The sequence below is a fragment of the Electrona antarctica genome, assembly GCF_951216825.1.
Source record: "Electrona antarctica genome assembly, chromosome: 9".
Taxonomy (NCBI): Eukaryota; Metazoa; Chordata; class Actinopteri; order Myctophiformes; family Myctophidae; genus Electrona; species Electrona antarctica.
In genome coordinates this window covers 43,426,391-43,444,663 of record NC_136790.1, presented here as the reverse complement: position 1 = coordinate 43,444,663, position 18,273 = coordinate 43,426,391, and the positions used below count along the sequence as shown (strand labels likewise).

The window sequence follows — 18,273 nt, the reverse complement described above, 5'->3', positions numbered from 1 at the left end:
TATTGGTCCGACAGTCATTAGACCGACAACCTACCTCAAACCCTATTGGTCCGACAGTCATTAGACCAACAACCTACCTCAAACCCTATTGGTCCGACAGTCATTAGACCGACAACCCACCTTAAACCCTAACCTAACCATAACTGCAAGCACGGGCGCCGCGCATGTTCCAGCGCTAGTCCAACCGTTGTTCCCACATGTCGGACCACTGCTGCGTCGGAATTACCATCGTATCCCAGTTATTCGACCCACTTAGGCCCGACGTCAAAATTAAAAAAATGTCTTCTAAATCCAGACAGTTTTCTGAAATACCTGTTTCTGTATCAGTGATGCCCAATATTTCATGTCAAGGGCCCCAAAAATTATATGTAATTGGCCACCGACCCCCATCTGAAAATATGTTGTTCCAGGAACCCCTCAGAAGCAAAGATTTGAGTCAAAAGCGTTCGCTCTGAAAGAATATACGTTCAAAGATTTGTGCCGCATTTTCACGATTTTTCTAAAATAGCAGACCTACAAGTTCATAGCGTGGCACTCGGTAAATGAGATTTAGCCTAATCAGACAAAGAGAGAGTTCTGCCGGAAGTGTTAGGCCGGAACATCCGTCGTATTTCCCCCAGAAGTGTCAACGTCATTTCTTGGGCAATAATTCCACCAAAATCCCGCTACTTCCATTAAACCGGCTAAGTCTTGCCCAGCGTGCTTCCTTCCAGACTTCTAAGGGTATTTCCTCCTTGATTTAAAATCACATCACAAACACATCACTTTCAATTTAATTTTTTTAATATAAACAGATATTTTATTTTCATTTCAACAATATAACAATGACTTAAACATGCAACAACATTCAACAATGAATTTAACATTAATACACATTTCATTATGGGATCTCAATTGAGTGTTGCCCTGGCTCAGGCCCAAAGTTAATTACAAAAGGTTTTAACATGAGGAAACAAAAGAGTAACAGTTCGGGGCTGGGCAATTAACTGAACATATATCGAAAACCTACAGTATATTTGGAACCAATAACAGACTTAATAAGACAAATCAAAAGCACTTTGTTTCTATCATTCTACCTCAAGGAGGAGCATTCTTTTGGCCACGGCCTCCTCTCCAAATTTGTCCTGGAGTCGTTCGCGGACCACGAGGTCGCCCGACCGCAGGAAATTGTCGTCGAGGCCGGTCCAGCGACTCCAAAAAGGTCCCAGGACCGACGAGGGAGCCAAGAGAAGAGACCAGGCAACAGTCAGGTCCTCGCTGGCCTGCAGCAGAGTCTTAGTTAAGCTCCTCAACTCCTGCAAGAGAGAGGACACAGGAGAGAGTGACAGGGAGAAGGGAGAGGAAAAAGATAGGAGGGAAAAAGGAGTAGTTACATTTATTTAGTACAATTCATACGAAAAGCATACTCAATGTGCTTCAACCCATTTAGACCCGAGGACGATTCTACAAATGTCTACTAATCCTGACAGTTTTCTGAAAAACCCTAGGTTTCTGTCAGTGGTTCTCAAACAATTTCATGTCAAGGACCCCTAGAATTATATGTATTTGGACCGCCGACCCCCACCTGAAAATATGTTGTTCCAGGGACCCCTCCCAGTAGCAAAGATTTGAGTTAAAAACGTTCGCTCTGATAGAATATATATATATTCAAAGATTTGTGCCACATCAACACCAAAACACCAAAAGGGGTTCCCACCCAGAATGGGTAAAAATATGGAAATATGTCAATGATGGAGGAAAATAATGTAATTATATATAATTAAAACATTAGAATAAGAATGAATTACAAGCCCAGGCGGTGGCGTAACCGTCTGGGCACCCGACTGGTAATCCAGTCGCAGTGTGCCGCGGGTTCGATTCCCGAGCCCGACACGGCCTTTACTGCATGTCTTCCCCCATCTCTCTCCCGTTTCCTGTCAGCCTACTGTCTGTCCCTTCAAAAACCAATAAAAAGGCGTAAGCCGCAAAAAAAACATCTTTAAAAAAAAAAAAAGAATGAATTACAATAAAAGGAACAGTAAAACAAAAACATAACTACCGGTATACACTTCAAACCTAGCTAAAAAGACAGACCTTTCTTCAAGTGGCATAGAAGTCCATAGAGTGGGGCCATGGTGACTTAAATCACCATTTAATGATTTAGCTTTATTTAGGTTTTAGTTTTAGAGGAAAAAGGTTGAGCACCACTGACATAGAAACATGGGTTTTTCAGAAAACTGTCATGATTTAGAAGACATTTTGTAGAATCGTTCTCAGGTCTAAATAATAGATTTACTTTGACTTTGAAGAGATAAGATAAAGATAAAATACGAGTGATTTCAAACTTTCTGGTTTTAGTTCAAACTCTAATATTCTGAACAAGCTTATAGGTTTGTGTAACACCTAATTGTCAGTCCAGCAAAGAGTGCATTACAATAAACTAGTCTACTAGAAATAAAAGCATGTTGTGATGTTGTCTATTGTCAGACTCGGCTTTGTTTGTGTTCGTTTAAAGTATGTGATAAAAAGAAAAAAAAAGAGTGACTCCTGTCAGCTTACTGTATACCTATCCCTCTATGAAAAATAAATAAAGGCGAAAACCACAAAAAATATCTTAAAAAGAACTGAAAAAAAAGAGGGAAAAACTGACTTTGAGAGCTGTACAATGGAAGTCAATGAAATACAATTTTTGTATATTTTCCAATCAACTGCACATAAATTGGACAAGTTACTCATGACAAGGCACTTAAAGCTTAGCATCGGATTGAACTTAAGTGGACAGAGAATCGCCCTGAGGGACTCCAAATGGAACATTTTTGAAAAAGTGTCTTGAAAGTGTTTGGATTACGAAAAAGTGGATCAAGGGGAGTCTTGTTCAACGCTGGTGATGTAACGACGTGTTTTAGGTCTGTGGGAAAGATATATAGGGTTTGACAGGTTAAAATAAATAAATGTCTTAACATCTATAAAATAAAATTACTCAATATTTTTTAATACACAAAAGATACATTTTATTTTTGAAATATTTCAACATCCATAGGTTCATAAACACTTCCCACATGGGATCTCAATTGAAGGAATTGACTCTGTCCTTGTCGCAAAGTAAATTGAAGTTTTAGCATGTTTTGAACACTTTGTTTTTTTTAAATATTTTTTTAATCCCACGATTTTGTGCGCCCACAGCGTACCCAGCGGGAATCAAACCCAGGACCTTCTAGCTGTGAGGCGACAGCACTACAGACTGTGCCACCATGCCCCTAGAACACATTTTTAACAAGGTTTTTTTCTTTTAACAAATTCCATCCCATATCAACAACTGTTTGAAACTGCAAAGAGGCGGGATGGGAAATCATGGCCGGAAGTGCATTTCAGTGAGGACTGCAGCAGCTGACGGTGAAAAGTGGCATCACTCTGTGAAAGGCCTATTGATGAGCCACAAGGCACCAAGTGGACCGGCAACAGGTTTGAACCTACATAACCGTACAACCATATAACATTACCTATTGTAAAACAAGGTACTGCACATTAATGCACATTAAGACTAGATTGCCTTGCCATTTCTTGTCTCCCATCATTCTACCTCAAGGAAGAGCATTCTTTTGGCCACGGCCTCCACCCCGTATTTGTCTTGGAGTCGTTCGCGGACCACGGGGTCGCCCGAGCGCAGCAGATTGTCGTCCGGGCGAGTCCAAACGGGTCCCGAGACGGAGGAGGGAGTCAAGAGGAGGGACCGGGCCACCGCGAAATCTCCACTGGCCCTCAGCAGAGCCCTGGTCACACTCTGCAAGTCCTGCAAGAGGCCGAGGGGCAGAGTGACAGAGAGAAAGGAGTGTGTGAAACATGTGAAGAACAACGTGAAATAAGCAGCAGTCAATATGATTAATCCATTTAGACCGATACCCATCACCGATTGTTTTTCTCATGATCGGCCGATACCGATACTGATCTTATGAAATGTTGCAAATTTCCAAAATGATTATATGTCAAAACCAACTGTTCCTGTGTGTGGGGAGGAAGGGGAGAATGTTTAGGCCTGTCACACAAATGCAAAAAAGATACAGCAAGAAAAATACTAAATATCTGATTGACATTTATACTTAAATGGTGTAAAAGATCAGTTTCTCCAGATAGGGTAAATTGCCGATCACAGATAGGGTAAATGCCGATTACAGATCAGAGTGAAATTATGGGCCGATCACCGATCGCTGGCCGATTATCTGAGCATCTCTACGAGCAACCCGTCGGTTGGACTAGTTATGACGTTCCCACGCGTCGTACGGTCTGAATGGGTTAAAGAAATCAAATCAAAAGGGACAACAAACTGGTCCCGCCGACCCAGTGCTGGGACCAGTGTTGTCATAAACAACAACAACAATTAAAAAATGGTCTCTTCTCGGCTGTCACCTTATCGGTCTGCTTCATCAGCGCTTTCATCCGCTGGATGTCCTCTCCCAGCTGGGTCTGAGTGAGCGACCCCACGGCCTCCTTCCCTTTCTGCTGAGGAGGAGGGCAGGAGGAGGACGTCCCCGTGTTGTTGTTGTCCACAACCGAGCGAGTGTCCTGGGATTCACCGTCAAATATGAAGAGGTGGGCCTTGGACAGCGTGGACTCGGAGGTAGGAGGAGGGTCGCTGGGCAGCGGCACAGCCCCCACCCCGGGACAGGCAGCCTCCTCCGGGGGCTGACCCTTCTCCTGGAGGGCGGTGGTGGGTCCCGGTCCAGCCCCCACCCCGGGACAGGCAGCCTCCTCCGGGGGCTGACCCTTCTCCTGGAGGGCGGTGGTGGGTCCCGGTCCAGCCCCCACCCCGGGACAGGCAGCCTCCTCCGGGGGCTGACCCTTCTCCTGGAGGGCGGTGGTGGGTCCCGGTCCTCCGGGGAGTTTAGGTCTGTCCCGTACTTCCTCAATGACACTCGTGTCTTCTGGTGTCTGGTCGTCGTCACTAGACTGGGGAGACACAGGAACAAACAGCTAAACGCCAAATACAAAACGGAAAGGAAAATAACAAACTCACATTAACACTCCGATTGCCCGGGGTTATTTAATCCATTAAATCAGAGCGCCCAGCGATCTATAGCAGCTGAGCACTTTTACCAACGGACCGGATGTTATCCCGGATGTGGATGTAGCAGCTAGATGTAGCCAAAACACTCTAGAGGCGATCGACAACACCGCGACTAGCGACTGGACCGCGGTGGGCCGTCTAACACATAATCTATGCTTAGAATTGGACGGAATGATTTAGATCAAGAGTTAACGTTTTGAGATTTTCGGTCTCGTCAGCTACACAGGGGGGGGGGGGGGGGGACATTTTCGATGACGTCCCACACTGTTGCGCAACAGACGCTCCCAGGTTGTGGAGCGATGCGATCGGTTTTGATACCAATAATCTCCATCCTATTAATCAATCTCCGTCTAGGACATCACACCGTACTAATTAACAGGACGGAGACCTCCGTCTGGGGCCCTAAACTGTTAATGGAGGGTATGCATGTGACATCATCATCATACCTGGAAGTTATGAAAAATGTAAACTAAAAAACTAGTTGATAGTTTGGAACCAAATGGACCCTTATGGGTCGGTAACTCTGAGTGTACAAATGGAACACTCTCAAGAGTAAAATTAACATTGATTTTACAATATAAATTGGGGTCCCAGAGATAGAAATGCCATCAAATGGAGGTCGGTAGACTAATTTGCATGTCAAACTGGGGGGTCCTTCAAATTAAACAGGTTGAGAATCACTGCTAGAGCCGTAAAAATCTTCTCTTATGGAGGTCCCTGGCATACCTTTTCAAATGGGGGTCCGCGGGCAAATTAGTGTCAATTTGGGGGTCCTTGACATGAAAAGGTTTGGGAACCACTGCTCTATTAGTCATATCAATGCAATATTCTTACATTAGAGAAGTGTTGTTTTTGGCAGCAAATTTAGATTTTAGTTTTAGTCAGTCTCTTGAATAGTTTATTTAGTTTTAGTCAAATTCCAGTCACCTAGAATGTGTTAGTGTTAGTCGACTAAATATAGGAATTTCGTCAACTAAAATGTATTTTGTCGGGCCTTGATGCCGTCGTAATGACTGCGACGTGTTGTGAGCTTGTAGATCGGCTATTTTCAGCATGCAACCAAGTGTAAAATGACTTATACTGGATCTCCTGTCCACTAGTCCCTTCCTAACATTTTAGTCTAGTTTGTTGACAACATTGTCAGTATATTTAGTCTTAGTTTTAGTCATTGTAGCTTAGTTTATTTAGTTTCCATTTAATTTTCATCAGTGGAAAAAGGTAGTCGAACACTGCATTCGAGAAATCAGTATAATTACCTCAAACTCCTTTGAAGCCATCTCCAGGATGCCCAGCTTTCTCTTTCCTCCTGCCTGTCGCTCTGTCACGGAACAAAACGGAACAGCAGAGCAGAATTGTCAGTCAATCCGTTTCGGTTACATTACATGTGTCAGTAGTGTGTCTGTGGAAGAGTGTCAGTGAGTCTCTTACATTACATGTGTCAGTAGTGTGCCTGTGGAAGAGTGTCAGTGAGTCTCTTACATTACATGTGTCAGTAGTGTGCCTGTAGAAGAGTGTCTGTGAGTGTGTGTGCCTGGGGGTTATTACTTCCAGGTGGCACTCATATACCCGCTGATTGCTGGGTGCCAATAGTCAGCCCTATTGCTTCCCATGATTGGTTGGGGTTTTAGTCCAATAAATAAATGGCAGAGGTTGGAATAAATTGCTGATTCTGACAGGACATTCACCCTGGGCAAGACCTACGCTGAAAAGACTATCAGCGGAAGTGGCGGAAGTGTTGCGTGTAAGATAACTACGTCACGCGGTGCGGCTGTGTTTACTAGTCCCCACCCAATGATCATTTCAGCGGGAATACATTTTCGGGAACACAACGCTGCGATTGGTCAAAAAACGTTAACTTCCGGGGGGGGGGGGGGGGTTACACGGCGGAAGTCCCTCCTTTCGATAGCTTCTCTGCCTTAGGTTGTGACCAGGCTCTTCTTTTTCGCAGTTAAGTGAGCCTGGGACCGAGGCTACAGGACATTAGGTCTACTAGCCAGGATAAAAAATCTACCCTAATCTGCTCACTGCAAATGAAGGAGGAGTGTTTTTGTGCAAAACTAATGCTTGGAATGGATTCAAAATCATGAAAACCCCCTAGTTTGACACATCACATGCTACTTAAAGCATAATGAAATTTAGAAAATATTGCCTTATAATAGGTTGTCAATGGGGCATCTTTGATTCATGCAAATTTAAGCTATTTGCAGTGAGCAGATTAGGATAGATTTTTTTATCCTGGCTAGTAGACCTAATGTCCTGTCAGAATCAGCAATTTATTCCAAACTCAGTGATTTTTTATTTTACTTTGTCTATTACCCTATTTTCTACTTAACGGGAGGGCACCAAACCAAAAACAACTGAGGACTTTGGCAGTACTTTGTTGTAGAATTGTCCCCCTGCGCTGGAAATAGGCGATCTACAAGCTCACAATGGCAATGCATAGGCAAAAACACAGCCTTTCACAATGTGGCCATAAGCTTAGTGGGTAGAGTGGCTGCCTGCCAACAGGAGGAAATCGGTTCTCCCACTGGTCCACCCACTATACCTGTATATGTCAAAGTGTCCCCAACACCCAGAGCACTCATTATGACCACTTGAGCAGCCATCAGCTGGGTGAAGCTAAAACAGAATTTCCCCTGCGGGATTAACTAATTTATCGCCAAAATCGCCTTTTCATGCTTTTTGATGGTGCTCGGCGCCGAGATCGCCTTTTTTTTTATATCAATTGATTACGGTGATCAATTGTGTCCTGTATGTGCTCATACACTCCGGTTTCGGTGCGGTGAAAATAACCCGAATTTAAATTTAAAAAAAGAATAACGGAAATGGAAAATCGTCTGGTCTTATGCTGTCTCGACGGAGATTCTTAGAACGCTAATATCTCTGATTCTCCTTTTTAGACCAAAAACAAGCTTGATTTGCGGCTCCTTTCTCTAAACGTTTATTTGATCCTTATTCCTAGCTTACAAAAAGTATGTTTCGGGTGAATTAAATGACAAACGCGGGACATGACACATAGTAGATTTTCTCATTCCTGACTCAGTTTCCGGCCAAATCGGCTTTCAAACTAATGGTGCTCGCCGTTGAAAACATGTGTGGCGCTCTGAGCCGTCCACCAGACGAGTTAATAAAGGTCGTACATTGTGTTTTGAGTGTCTTCCACTCACATCAAACCCTCAACAGTGTGATAAACCTGCTTGAACAGTGTTGTAATGGATATTTTAGAATGCCAAATACATTGACAAATATATGCATTATTGTGTATTTCTCTGCCTTCCATTCAGTCTCATTGCTCACCAATATGCTCATTCTAACTCAACTGCAGCTGTCAATCTAACAGCTGACCTGACTTCTCCATGCTTACTATCACTATGTCAGCGAATGTGTACTTGTGTAACTACTTGTGTCGCCCTTATCTTTAGCCCAGATCCTTATTTTAACACTTTACTTTGTATAGCATCTCTGCTAAGACAAGACTATAAGAACTGTCTGAGAATAGGGTTGAGGAGGCTTGCTCCCGGAGGGGCTGCTGGAACAAGCCAGGAGGCTTGTTCCTTACTCTCTGTATGTTGTTATTCTGCTGAATCTTCTCAATAAATTCTCAATACTTCACCCTGAAGAACTTTGTCAATCCTTCATCTTTGGAAGATTATTGAATCTACAACAGTGCAAAGCAACACCACAGGGCTACGATCTCAATTCTCACCTGAGGCTGACGCCCTGCCGTTATCTGACACCATCGCTCCACTCTCTCCTCTGGGTTGGTCCGTGGATGGTCCATTCTGAACAGCGTCCTGGTCCGTGGATTGGTCCGTGGATGGTCCATTCTGAACAGCGTCCTGGTCCGTGGATGTGTCTTTCTGTTTCTGGGGAGAGGATGTGTCTTTCTGTTTCTGGGGAGAGGATGTGTCTTTCTGTTTCTGGGGAGAGGATGTGTCTTTCTGTTTCTGGGGAGTGGAAGTGTCTTTCGGGGGAGGGAGCATGTCTGTTGATTTGGGTTTCTTAGATGGTGGAGGTGATGCCGACGTGGCCCTTTCCAGGGCAAGAGGAGGGAGCGACGACCTGGACATTCTTGTAAGAACGACCACTGGCCCGCCGAGCGCAAGCTGTCGGCGTACCGCTGGAGGTAGGGGCTGGGCCGCCGCGGTGGAGGAGGAGGAGGCTGCTGCCGGCTGGGCCGCCGCGGTGGAGGAGGCTGCTGCCGGCTGGGCCGCCGCGGTGGAGGAGGCTGCTGCCGGCTGCTTCTCCAGCTGCGGAGGAGCCGGGGTGCCGGGTGGTGCAGACTCAGCTGGCGAAGAGTCGTCTAGTATGAGTATGAGCTCCGGTTGGGCTGCGTTGGTTACGTCCATCTCCTCGGAATCTGACTGAGACCTCTCCAAATCTGACTCATGAGAGCTCTCAGAAGGTGCTTGGCGGTCTGCCTGTAGAACATTAGAAATGCCCTGCTTGCTTAGTTCAGTTCAGTCAGTTCCAAAACACGTGTATTGGGCTGTCAATTATCAAGGAAAGCATACATAACTCATAGTTTTTTCCATCATGGAAGTAGTGACGTGCAAGGCTCACCATATTGTGTATATAATATATATACATATATAGACAGTGCAGAGTCCTGTAGATGCAATTTATTTTTCGAGGGGCGCTAGCCCCTCCCAATGCATGGCTTTAGAAATTATGTCATATATGGCAGACAAGTCTATGGACTTGTTTAGGGCACTAAATGAAACGTCATGATGTGGTCAATATAAATACATCTTGTGACTGGTTTTGTTTTACATGCAACAACAACACACTTCATTCATGTCTCGTAAGTTTGTAACGTATCGTATACAGTATATAGTGGCAGTGAATCGGCAATCGTGTGGCAGCCAAAGTGGGCACCCCTCACTTCACACAAGTGTGATTGTTTTCTTTTTTTTTATGTGGGTATTTTATTTGATCTATTGTGTTGAGGAGCATCCTCGGTTGAGGGCCCACCTGGCCGAAACGAGTACGCTGGCTCGTCAGAGGTAAATAAACATGTCAAAAAGGACATTTATTGAGTGCTGGCATTCCTTCTTTGAGTTCTTTCTATTGATTATCCATAATTCCATAATGTATAAATGATGAATTAGGGGTTAGGACTAGAGATAGGCCTTTTCGGGGAGGGGTCAGAATAAATTATAGACTTTGACTGTTATTCGTCTCAACTGCTCACTGGAAACTGGGAACTACTGGAACGTGTGTAGAGTTTAAGAAACACAACTCGGAACACTCCATGTCACGAGGACCTGTATCAGTAACTGGGTATACTATTAATGGGAAATCATTTCATGATGGTATTGTCAACAACGGCATAGATGGTGGGTGCTGGGGGCGTGTTCTCCTCCGCGTCATCAGTGCCCATACACTATTAATGGGAAATCATTTCATGATGGTATTGTCAACAACGGCATAGATGGTGGGCGCTGGGGGCGTGTTCTCTCCTCCGCATCATCAATGCCCATACCCGAGGTGGGGTATGGGCCTTTGTGTGGAGTTTGCATGTTCTCCCCGTGTCCCCTAGGGTAGGTACCCTCACAAAAAAACATGCAGTAATCCTGATCTCTAAACTACCTCCCCCTGGCCAGCCGGGGCGCCTGATGGAGGGGAAAGGAACTGGTCGGAATAACGTGTTCCTTCCACGCGCTACTTCCAACTGGGGAAACTTCCCCCCAGTCAGGTACAAAGAAGCGGCTTGGACTCCTCATGCATAGAAGGAAGCATGAGGTCAGTCCATCGCTCTCCCCAGGTTGGCAGAGGAAGTGTTAGCGCCCAGGATTACATTAGATAATTGACATTGGGTGAAAAAATGGGTTGCAAAATAAACTACAACAGCGTAGATGTTTTTGCACGTCACAAGGAAATGTTAATAGCCACATGATTTTAGGATTCTTCAATAGCCTTATTGCTTCCAATTCACTTCAACTGCGATTCCCCTCTTATATGGAGGAGACTGACTAACCAGCAGGCTCGTTCTGCCTTGTTCCGCCCTGGTTCCGCCTTGTTTATGTTGAATTTGCTAAAACATCTTTTTTGGAAAAAACTAAAAACAAACATGATATGCCCAGTCAGTCACCATGCTGCACCCGTGATGTTCCTTTTTACTGACACCAAGTTTAAAGTAAGAGTGCACAGAATATCAACATGAGGCAACTGAAAAACATGTTTTAGAATGAAACAATATTTCAATGGTAGTGGATGGAGAGAGGATTTTTGTCCAACCACGAAACCACAACCAATTCTCCACATGCAGACCGCGGCCATCTTACCATATAAGTTAATGGCAAGGTGCTACCTAGGTGCAACTTCCATTGGCAGCCCATTCATCCAAACAGAAAAGTCCTATCTGATTGTATTAAACAACGTCAAACTCACCAACATTGCAGCTGTACGGAAAGCTTGGATTATTCTCTTTCTATCCTCAAAGTGTTTGTTAAAAATAAAAATCCACTGTAGACATGTTATGAGCTACTTTGTGTCCTTGCAGGTGATTCTTTTTCTAAGTGCTGGAGTTTGGAAGTGCTCGTTAGATATCATTCAACTGCCCATGCGTACCACCTGTTTTGAATTAGCACATAATGCAAGAGGCATGCAGGACATTGCTTTACTGAAAACGAGTGCTTCCAAACTCTGATGGAAACATGGCCGCGGTCTGCAAATGGTCAATTGGTGCGAAGAGGGGCACAACCACGGGCGGGACTTGACAAAGGGTGAATTACCTCGGTCTCTGACTCGTTTGTCCTCTTCTGTTCTGGTGTCGTTTGTCGGCGAGCCAGGCACTTAGCGTAGCGGGCTTTCATGGACTGCCAGCTGTGACCCGTCACGTCGTTCTTCCCCATTTCTTGCCACAGCTGATTCCCACCTATACTCTTATCCTTGTGTTTGGCGACGTAACTCAAGATGGCAGCATCCTCTTCAGGAGTGTAGGGTGACCTGCCTTTATTTTTATTTAGCCAAAGAATAACAGGATTATTTGATACATTATTGATTGTTGATTGTTTGATTCACGGCTGTAGGGCTGATCTACACCCAGTGTTGTCTTTGGCAGCAAATTTAGTTTGTCATTAGTCTCTTCAATAGTTTATTTAGTTTCAGTCACATTTTAGTCACCTGGAATGTTTTAGTGTTAGTCTAGTTTTAGTCGTCAAATTCTACAGTTGATTTAGTCGACTAAAATGTATTTTGGCGGGCCTCGATGCTGTCGTAATGACCGTTTTTACACTTGCTGAAAATAGCCTATCTACAAGCTCACAGCGCGTCGCAGCGCAACACGTTGACTAAAACTAGACTAACACTAAAACATTCCAGGTAACTATTGAAGAGACCATGACATAAACTAAAATCAAAACTTGCTGCCAAAAACAACACTGTATAACAGAATGTATTTCTGCTGCTTACCGATACCTCCGGAGGCAGTGCCAGAGCTATGGCGGCTGGCTTTCTTCTTGGTGGACGAGGGACCCTGCAGGCTTTCAGGGTTTACCCTGTAGTCCTCGACCTCCAGCTGCTCGTTCTTCTCTACACAATCCTCAATGTACTGGGTAGACACGTACCTATAGGCAGAGAGCAGATGGTACGTCTTACAGCAGGCAGTGGTTCCCTAGCCTGGGGACCACCTATGCTTTCTATGGCCTAGAATGTTTATTTATGGAATTTCTTATTCTTATTCTTTAAAAATAATATATTTTAAAAACTAAATCTTTTGAAATATATATATATATTTTTAGGTGAAATACTTTTTTTCTCGAATCGTGACCCATATAAATTAGTCTGGGACCTTACAAATGGGTCTCGACCCACTTTTTGGGAACCAGTGTCTTACGATTTATTTGGGAATTGAGCTTAATTTCAACAGCATCAGTGGGAGAGACAGGAAAGGCAGAGAGCAGGGGAAAAGCTTATCCCAACACCTTACCAGTGAGAAACATTTTTGGGCAGAGACTCAAACTCTTCGGGGTCTGCGAGCAGGATGGCTCCTGCCTGCTTCTGGGCGCTGGCCACCAGTCCTCCCCCGGCCTTGATCTGAGGCTGGAGCCGTTGCTTGGTGGGCCCTGGACGCAGGAAGAAGCGCATGGGCTCGCCCTCCAGCGTCATGAAAAGCACCGGGGAGATGGGAGACCGTTTGGCCTGCCTCTTCGACATGTCTGGGACCTCTTCTTACCTTTTGGAGCGAGCATAAGGACACATTATTATGGGCTCATCGCTGAGAGGTTTTGTAATGACATACTGTACCTTTCAATAATTACGGTACATTCTTCAGGGTCAGATATAGTTGAGGTGAGGTTCTTCCTTGGCCTACAGCCTACTGGGAGTGTGGCAGTGTGCATGCAACGTTTCAAATTCACTCCAATTGGTCCAGTGGTGCCTGATATTGTGTGTAAGCACACTTAATATGCCACAAGAAACGCCTAGCCCCGGTGTCTCTTCTGGGATTTTAACCCATTTTGGGTGGGAACCCCTTTTGGTGTTTTGAGCATTATGTTAGACTTTAGCTATTGAAAAATAGCAGATCTACAAGTTCATAGCGAGCTTGTAGGTCTGTTATTTTTGAAAAATCGTGAAAATGTGGCGCAAATCTTTGAATATATATTCTTTATTATTTCAGAGCGAACGTTTTTAACTCAGATCTTTGCTTCTGGGGGGGTCCCTGGAACAACATATTTTCAGATGGGGGTCGGCGGCATATTACATATTATTTTTGGGGACCTCGACATGAAATATTGAGAACCACCGATATAGAAACATGAGGTTTTTCAGAAAAAAATACATTTTAAAAATAATTCTTTTAAATTTCGACGTCAGGCCTAAATGGGTTGAGCGAATTTGGGCTTGTTTTTCTGTACTTGTAAATAATAAGTAATTGCAGGTTATGTTTTTTTGGGCTCGTTTCCTAATGTTGTTTAAACCAGTGTTTCATTTTCAAGTCAAAGTCCCCCAAATGATTTGTCTGCGGACCCCCCATCTGAAAACATTTTATGACAGGAACGGCCACACAAGATTTGTGTTACGTTTAATAAAATATTCCACATTTCTTCAATTTTTATTTTTAGCAGATCTACACGGCACGCCCACAACGCATCGCAAGGTGACACGTTGTGAGCTTGTAGATCAGCTATTTTGAAATGGTCTGTGTATTATGTTAAAGGTAAAGGGCGAAAGACTCGCCTCTTTTGGGCTTGTTTTCATAGACCTGGTTGCTTTGCAAAAACCTGCCTTTCCGGCCGGACTGGCTGGGCTGGTGGAGATAACAATACTAGAGAAGTCTGACTTTAAAGGTGTAGTGAAATGAAAAATAGTTTTTCACACTTTTAGACCATATCTGTGGTCATCATATGGGCATAACCAACAATGGATGCAAAAAAAAGGGCAAATGCTAATTGTTTATATAAAAAGTCCATACAAATATTGTTTTAATTACTTCCTGAAAACGAAAACGTGCTGCGTGATGACGTGTTGAGGCCCACATCAATAAAGCCAATAAAAATTAAGCTCACCAGTTTGATTCCCATTGCTTCATTGTCCGTTTTTAATCTCATTCAAGATGACATCCAGACAGTGTATTACTCATTTAAAACTTAATCATCAGGCTAAAATATGTATATAGGTTGTGTATAGGTTAGAAATAATACCCTAGCTTTGCCCCACGTCTTTCTGTCACTTTGTTTACAAACGTGACAGGAAGTCACAGACTTGGAGGCCCCATAGCCTGGGGGGATGCGACGCTCTAATTGGTTCAGAAACTTCAGAGCCAGCGTTTCAAGCTGAAACTTCAAACTGAAACTTAAAAATAAAATGCCCACCATTTCCGTTTCACTACACCTTTAACAGTTTAACTGCTCGTGCAGGCGGAACGTTCCGTCAGAAGGAATCCAACCAGCAACTGCTTCTGGCGTAATGTTCCGTCTGATAAGCTTTATTATTGATATCGAACCGGATCGCTGATTTCTTTTTTTATTATTTTGCCTTGGCCTTTCCTTCTTTAGCGATCCTAGACAGGATTGCGCAACCGCGCTGCAGTCCACCTCCCATTATACAGGCTGACTAAAAAGCTGAATAACTCAAAATCTACAGAGCTCTCCAGGGTTTGGATAAAATGTGCGATGTTCGGAGGTCTTTGCTGATTATCCGGTGGTTTAGATGGAAACATTGGCGCTTTCTAGAGCAAGGATGGCTTCATTTTGGCTTGCTAGCATTGACGCTATTTATTTAGCATTAAAGATGGACGCTCCAGACAGGATGTCAGTCCAGTGTGTGCTGCATTGAAATAGGCTCTGCGTCCAGCAGGAGCCAGTATATGGGTTAAAGACAGGTGAAATGGTTAACTTGGGCATTTTATTTTGAAGTTTCAGCTTGAAACGCTGGCTCTGAAGTTTCTGAACCAATCAGAGCGTCGCATCCCTTCAGACGATGGGACGGTAGCTGTGCTATACGCAGGACGCATGGAGTGTGTTTGTTTACAAGTCAGACAGTCGGCCAGCTGTACCAGTTTACTGCTATGTGGCTTATTTCTACCCTATAATGTTTTCAGATACATATTTTAGCGTGATGATTATTGATGTAGACCTCGACATGTCATCACCATAGAGTAATAAAAGGATAGAGACTGAACCGGAGCGACAGCCCCGCCCCCCGCTATTCATTTCAGTGGAAGTTGCTCAGTGGCGTTTTGAAGCACCCGGAAGAACGAGCGCTTAATGTTAAAGCCCAGCTGCACGGGGTTTCCTCGTCATGAATCCACAGGTCCGCCTGCAGTTCGCTCTCTAACCACTAGGGCCGAGTGGTTCAATGCTGGAGAGCCTCCCTGGGGGCTTGTGGTCATCACACAGACACGCAGTACGTTTTAGTTTTCAGGAAGTAATTAAAATTCGATTTTTTTACATCCATCGTTAGATATGCCCATATGATGACCACGGATGTGGTCTAAAAGTGTGAAAATGTATTTTTCATTTCACTGAGTCTTTAATGTCACCATCATGGACTGGACACATTGCTGAATGAATGAATAAATGGGCATTTCTCTTGATGTCATGTGTGTGCAAAAGCCTGACTTGACGGTATCCAGGGGTGGAAAAAGTAGGCCAATCACAATTTTTCTTTAAGTAAAAAATATCAACACTGCAATATATAACTACTCTCTCTGTTTACAAGTAAAAGTCCAGATTGGAATACAAAATGTACCTGATACAAAAGTACAGAATGTAGGCTACTAAAAGTAAAAAAGTCCCATTTCAAGTTTTCAAATCTAGGCTACAAAAAAAAACTGTTTTTGATAATAGCCATAATAGCAGATCTACAAGCTGGTTACTGTGGTTACTGTATGTTTTGCAATAACAATAATCAAAATCTAACGTTTTTTCAAATGCATGTAGTACAAACATACATTTAATTAAGTAACAATGAGATATTTGTACTTTTTATAGTATTTCCAATACTTTTAATTCTATTCCACTATTCTATTAAGACATGCGAATCCCTTGACTCCTTCAAAACCGCTCTCAAAGGGCACCTACGGATGGCTGCAATTCGAAACTGGCCCCTGTAAAATCGGAATCCCTCAAACACGGACGCAAGGACAACACAAGAGACGGCCGCGGCCACACAGCCAACTCAAGGTACGGCCACGGAGCCGACTTGGGGACCCAACGCAAGGACAACACAAGAGACGGCCGCGGCCACACAGCCAACTCAAGGTACGGCCACTGAGAACGACTTGGGGACCCAACACAAGGACAACACAAGAGACGGTCACGGCCACACAGCCAACTCAAGGTACGGCCACGGAGCCGACTTGGGGACCCAACGCAGCTCCTCCAAGGAAAACAAACAAATGAACGGAGCTGAACGTGAATCCCCCCCACCGCCCACCCCTTTTTTCCCCTCACTGTATATGTTTCTTTTCCCTTTTTCCCTCCATTATGATGAATTCCTGTTCTGTTCTTTGTCTATATAGAAGTGTCTATTTGTACGTCTCTAAATGTTTTTGATGAATTGAACATGGTGGACACTATTGGAAACAAGTGTAATGCTTAATTGGGTCGTCCACACAGTTAACAGCCTTTGTATTGAGTTTGTGCTTGAAATGTACTGTAATTCTGCAAACTGTTAATTCAATATTTCAATCAATCTACATCTCAGAGGCAAATATTGTACTTTTACTCCACTACATTTATTTGAAAACTTTAGTACTTTAATACTAGATTTTGATTATTACAAAACATACAGTAACCACTTCAGCCCTATATACATTTCGGCCATTTGTAAATAGCCAATCTGCTATTTACAAAAGATTTTTTTATACATTTGAAAACTTGAAATGGGATATTCTGCACAGTGAGTACTTTTACTTTTGGTACTTTAAGTACATTTTGATACCAAGACTTTGTGTACTTTTTGTCTCAAGTACATTTCTAATTCCAGACTTATAATGTTTTACTTGTAACAGAGTAGTTCTACATTGGCGGCATTAATACATTTACTTAACAACTTAAGTAAAAGAATTGAGTACTTTTTTCCACCACTGTACTTAAGTAAATGTACTTAGTTACTTTCCACATTACTAATGCTAAAGTCCTGGCGGGCTGCATGATGCTGTCCGTGTGTTCTGGGGACATTTGTATCATGCATGATGGAAAGCGGTGTCATGGCACCGTTTAAACTGTTATCAGATTAAAAAACTCACCTTTTCCCGAGGTTAAAACGGAATTATTTCTTGTTTAGATGATTTCCCGCGGTAAAACACCAAACACTGGACAGCTTCACGTTTCCTTCTGCGCAGTGCGCATGTCTGTTCACTCTGTTGTTGTTGTCACTGTCTTCTCCAGGGTTGCCAGATTGTGTGACAGAAACAAGCAACCTGACAGAATCAAGCAACCTGGTCTACCAAAACAAGCTGATTGATTGATTGAATTATTTATTAACAGTTTGCAGACTGTTAACTGTGAGTGGACGACCCAATAAAGCATTACACTTGTTTACAAGAGGGTCCACCTTGTTCAATTCATCAAAACATTTAGAGACGTACAAATAGACACTTCTATATAGCCAAAGAACAGAACAGGAATTCCTCATAAAGGAGGTAAAAAGGGAAAAGAAACATATACAGTGAGGGGGAAAAGGGGTGGGTGGTGGTGGGGGGATTCAGATTTTATAGGGGCCAGTTTCGAATTGCAGCCCAAAGGAAGTAGCCTGGCTTCTTCTTTGATTGATTGATTTTA

At 43.6% G+C, this 18,273-nt stretch overlaps 1 protein-coding gene across 4 annotated transcripts in view; it reads right to left on the bottom strand.

Moving 5' to 3' along the window:
• Nucleotides 1-784: 784 nt before the first annotated feature.
• The window catches only part of terf2ip (telomeric repeat binding factor 2, interacting protein), a 31,172-nt gene continuing 13,683 nt past the window's right edge, over nucleotides 785-18,273 (bottom strand). Inside the window, exons 1-10 of one of the 4 annotated variants that reach the window (XM_079510448.1) lie at nucleotides 17,739-17,889; nucleotides 12,975-13,220; nucleotides 12,458-12,612; nucleotides 11,779-11,996; nucleotides 8,921-9,462; nucleotides 8,748-8,848; nucleotides 6,298-6,359; nucleotides 4,384-4,923; nucleotides 3,560-3,769; nucleotides 785-1,295 (exon numbers count right to left, since the gene is read on the bottom strand). In XM_079510448.1, the coding sequence (XP_079366574.1) occupies nucleotides 1,068-1,295; nucleotides 3,560-3,769; nucleotides 4,384-4,923; nucleotides 6,298-6,359; nucleotides 8,748-8,848; nucleotides 8,921-9,462; nucleotides 11,779-11,996; nucleotides 12,458-12,612; nucleotides 12,975-13,201 (2,283 nt within the window). In that variant the 5' untranslated portion in view covers nucleotides 13,202-13,220; nucleotides 17,739-17,889 and the 3' untranslated portion in view covers nucleotides 785-1,067. Of the gene's footprint in view, nucleotides 1,296-3,534; nucleotides 3,770-4,383; nucleotides 4,924-6,297; nucleotides 6,360-8,747; nucleotides 9,463-11,778; nucleotides 11,997-12,457; nucleotides 12,613-12,974; nucleotides 13,221-17,738; nucleotides 17,890-18,273 lie in introns of those variants that run through there. The other 3 variants (XM_079510446.1, XM_079510449.1, XM_079510447.1) reach the window with 3 other exon arrangements.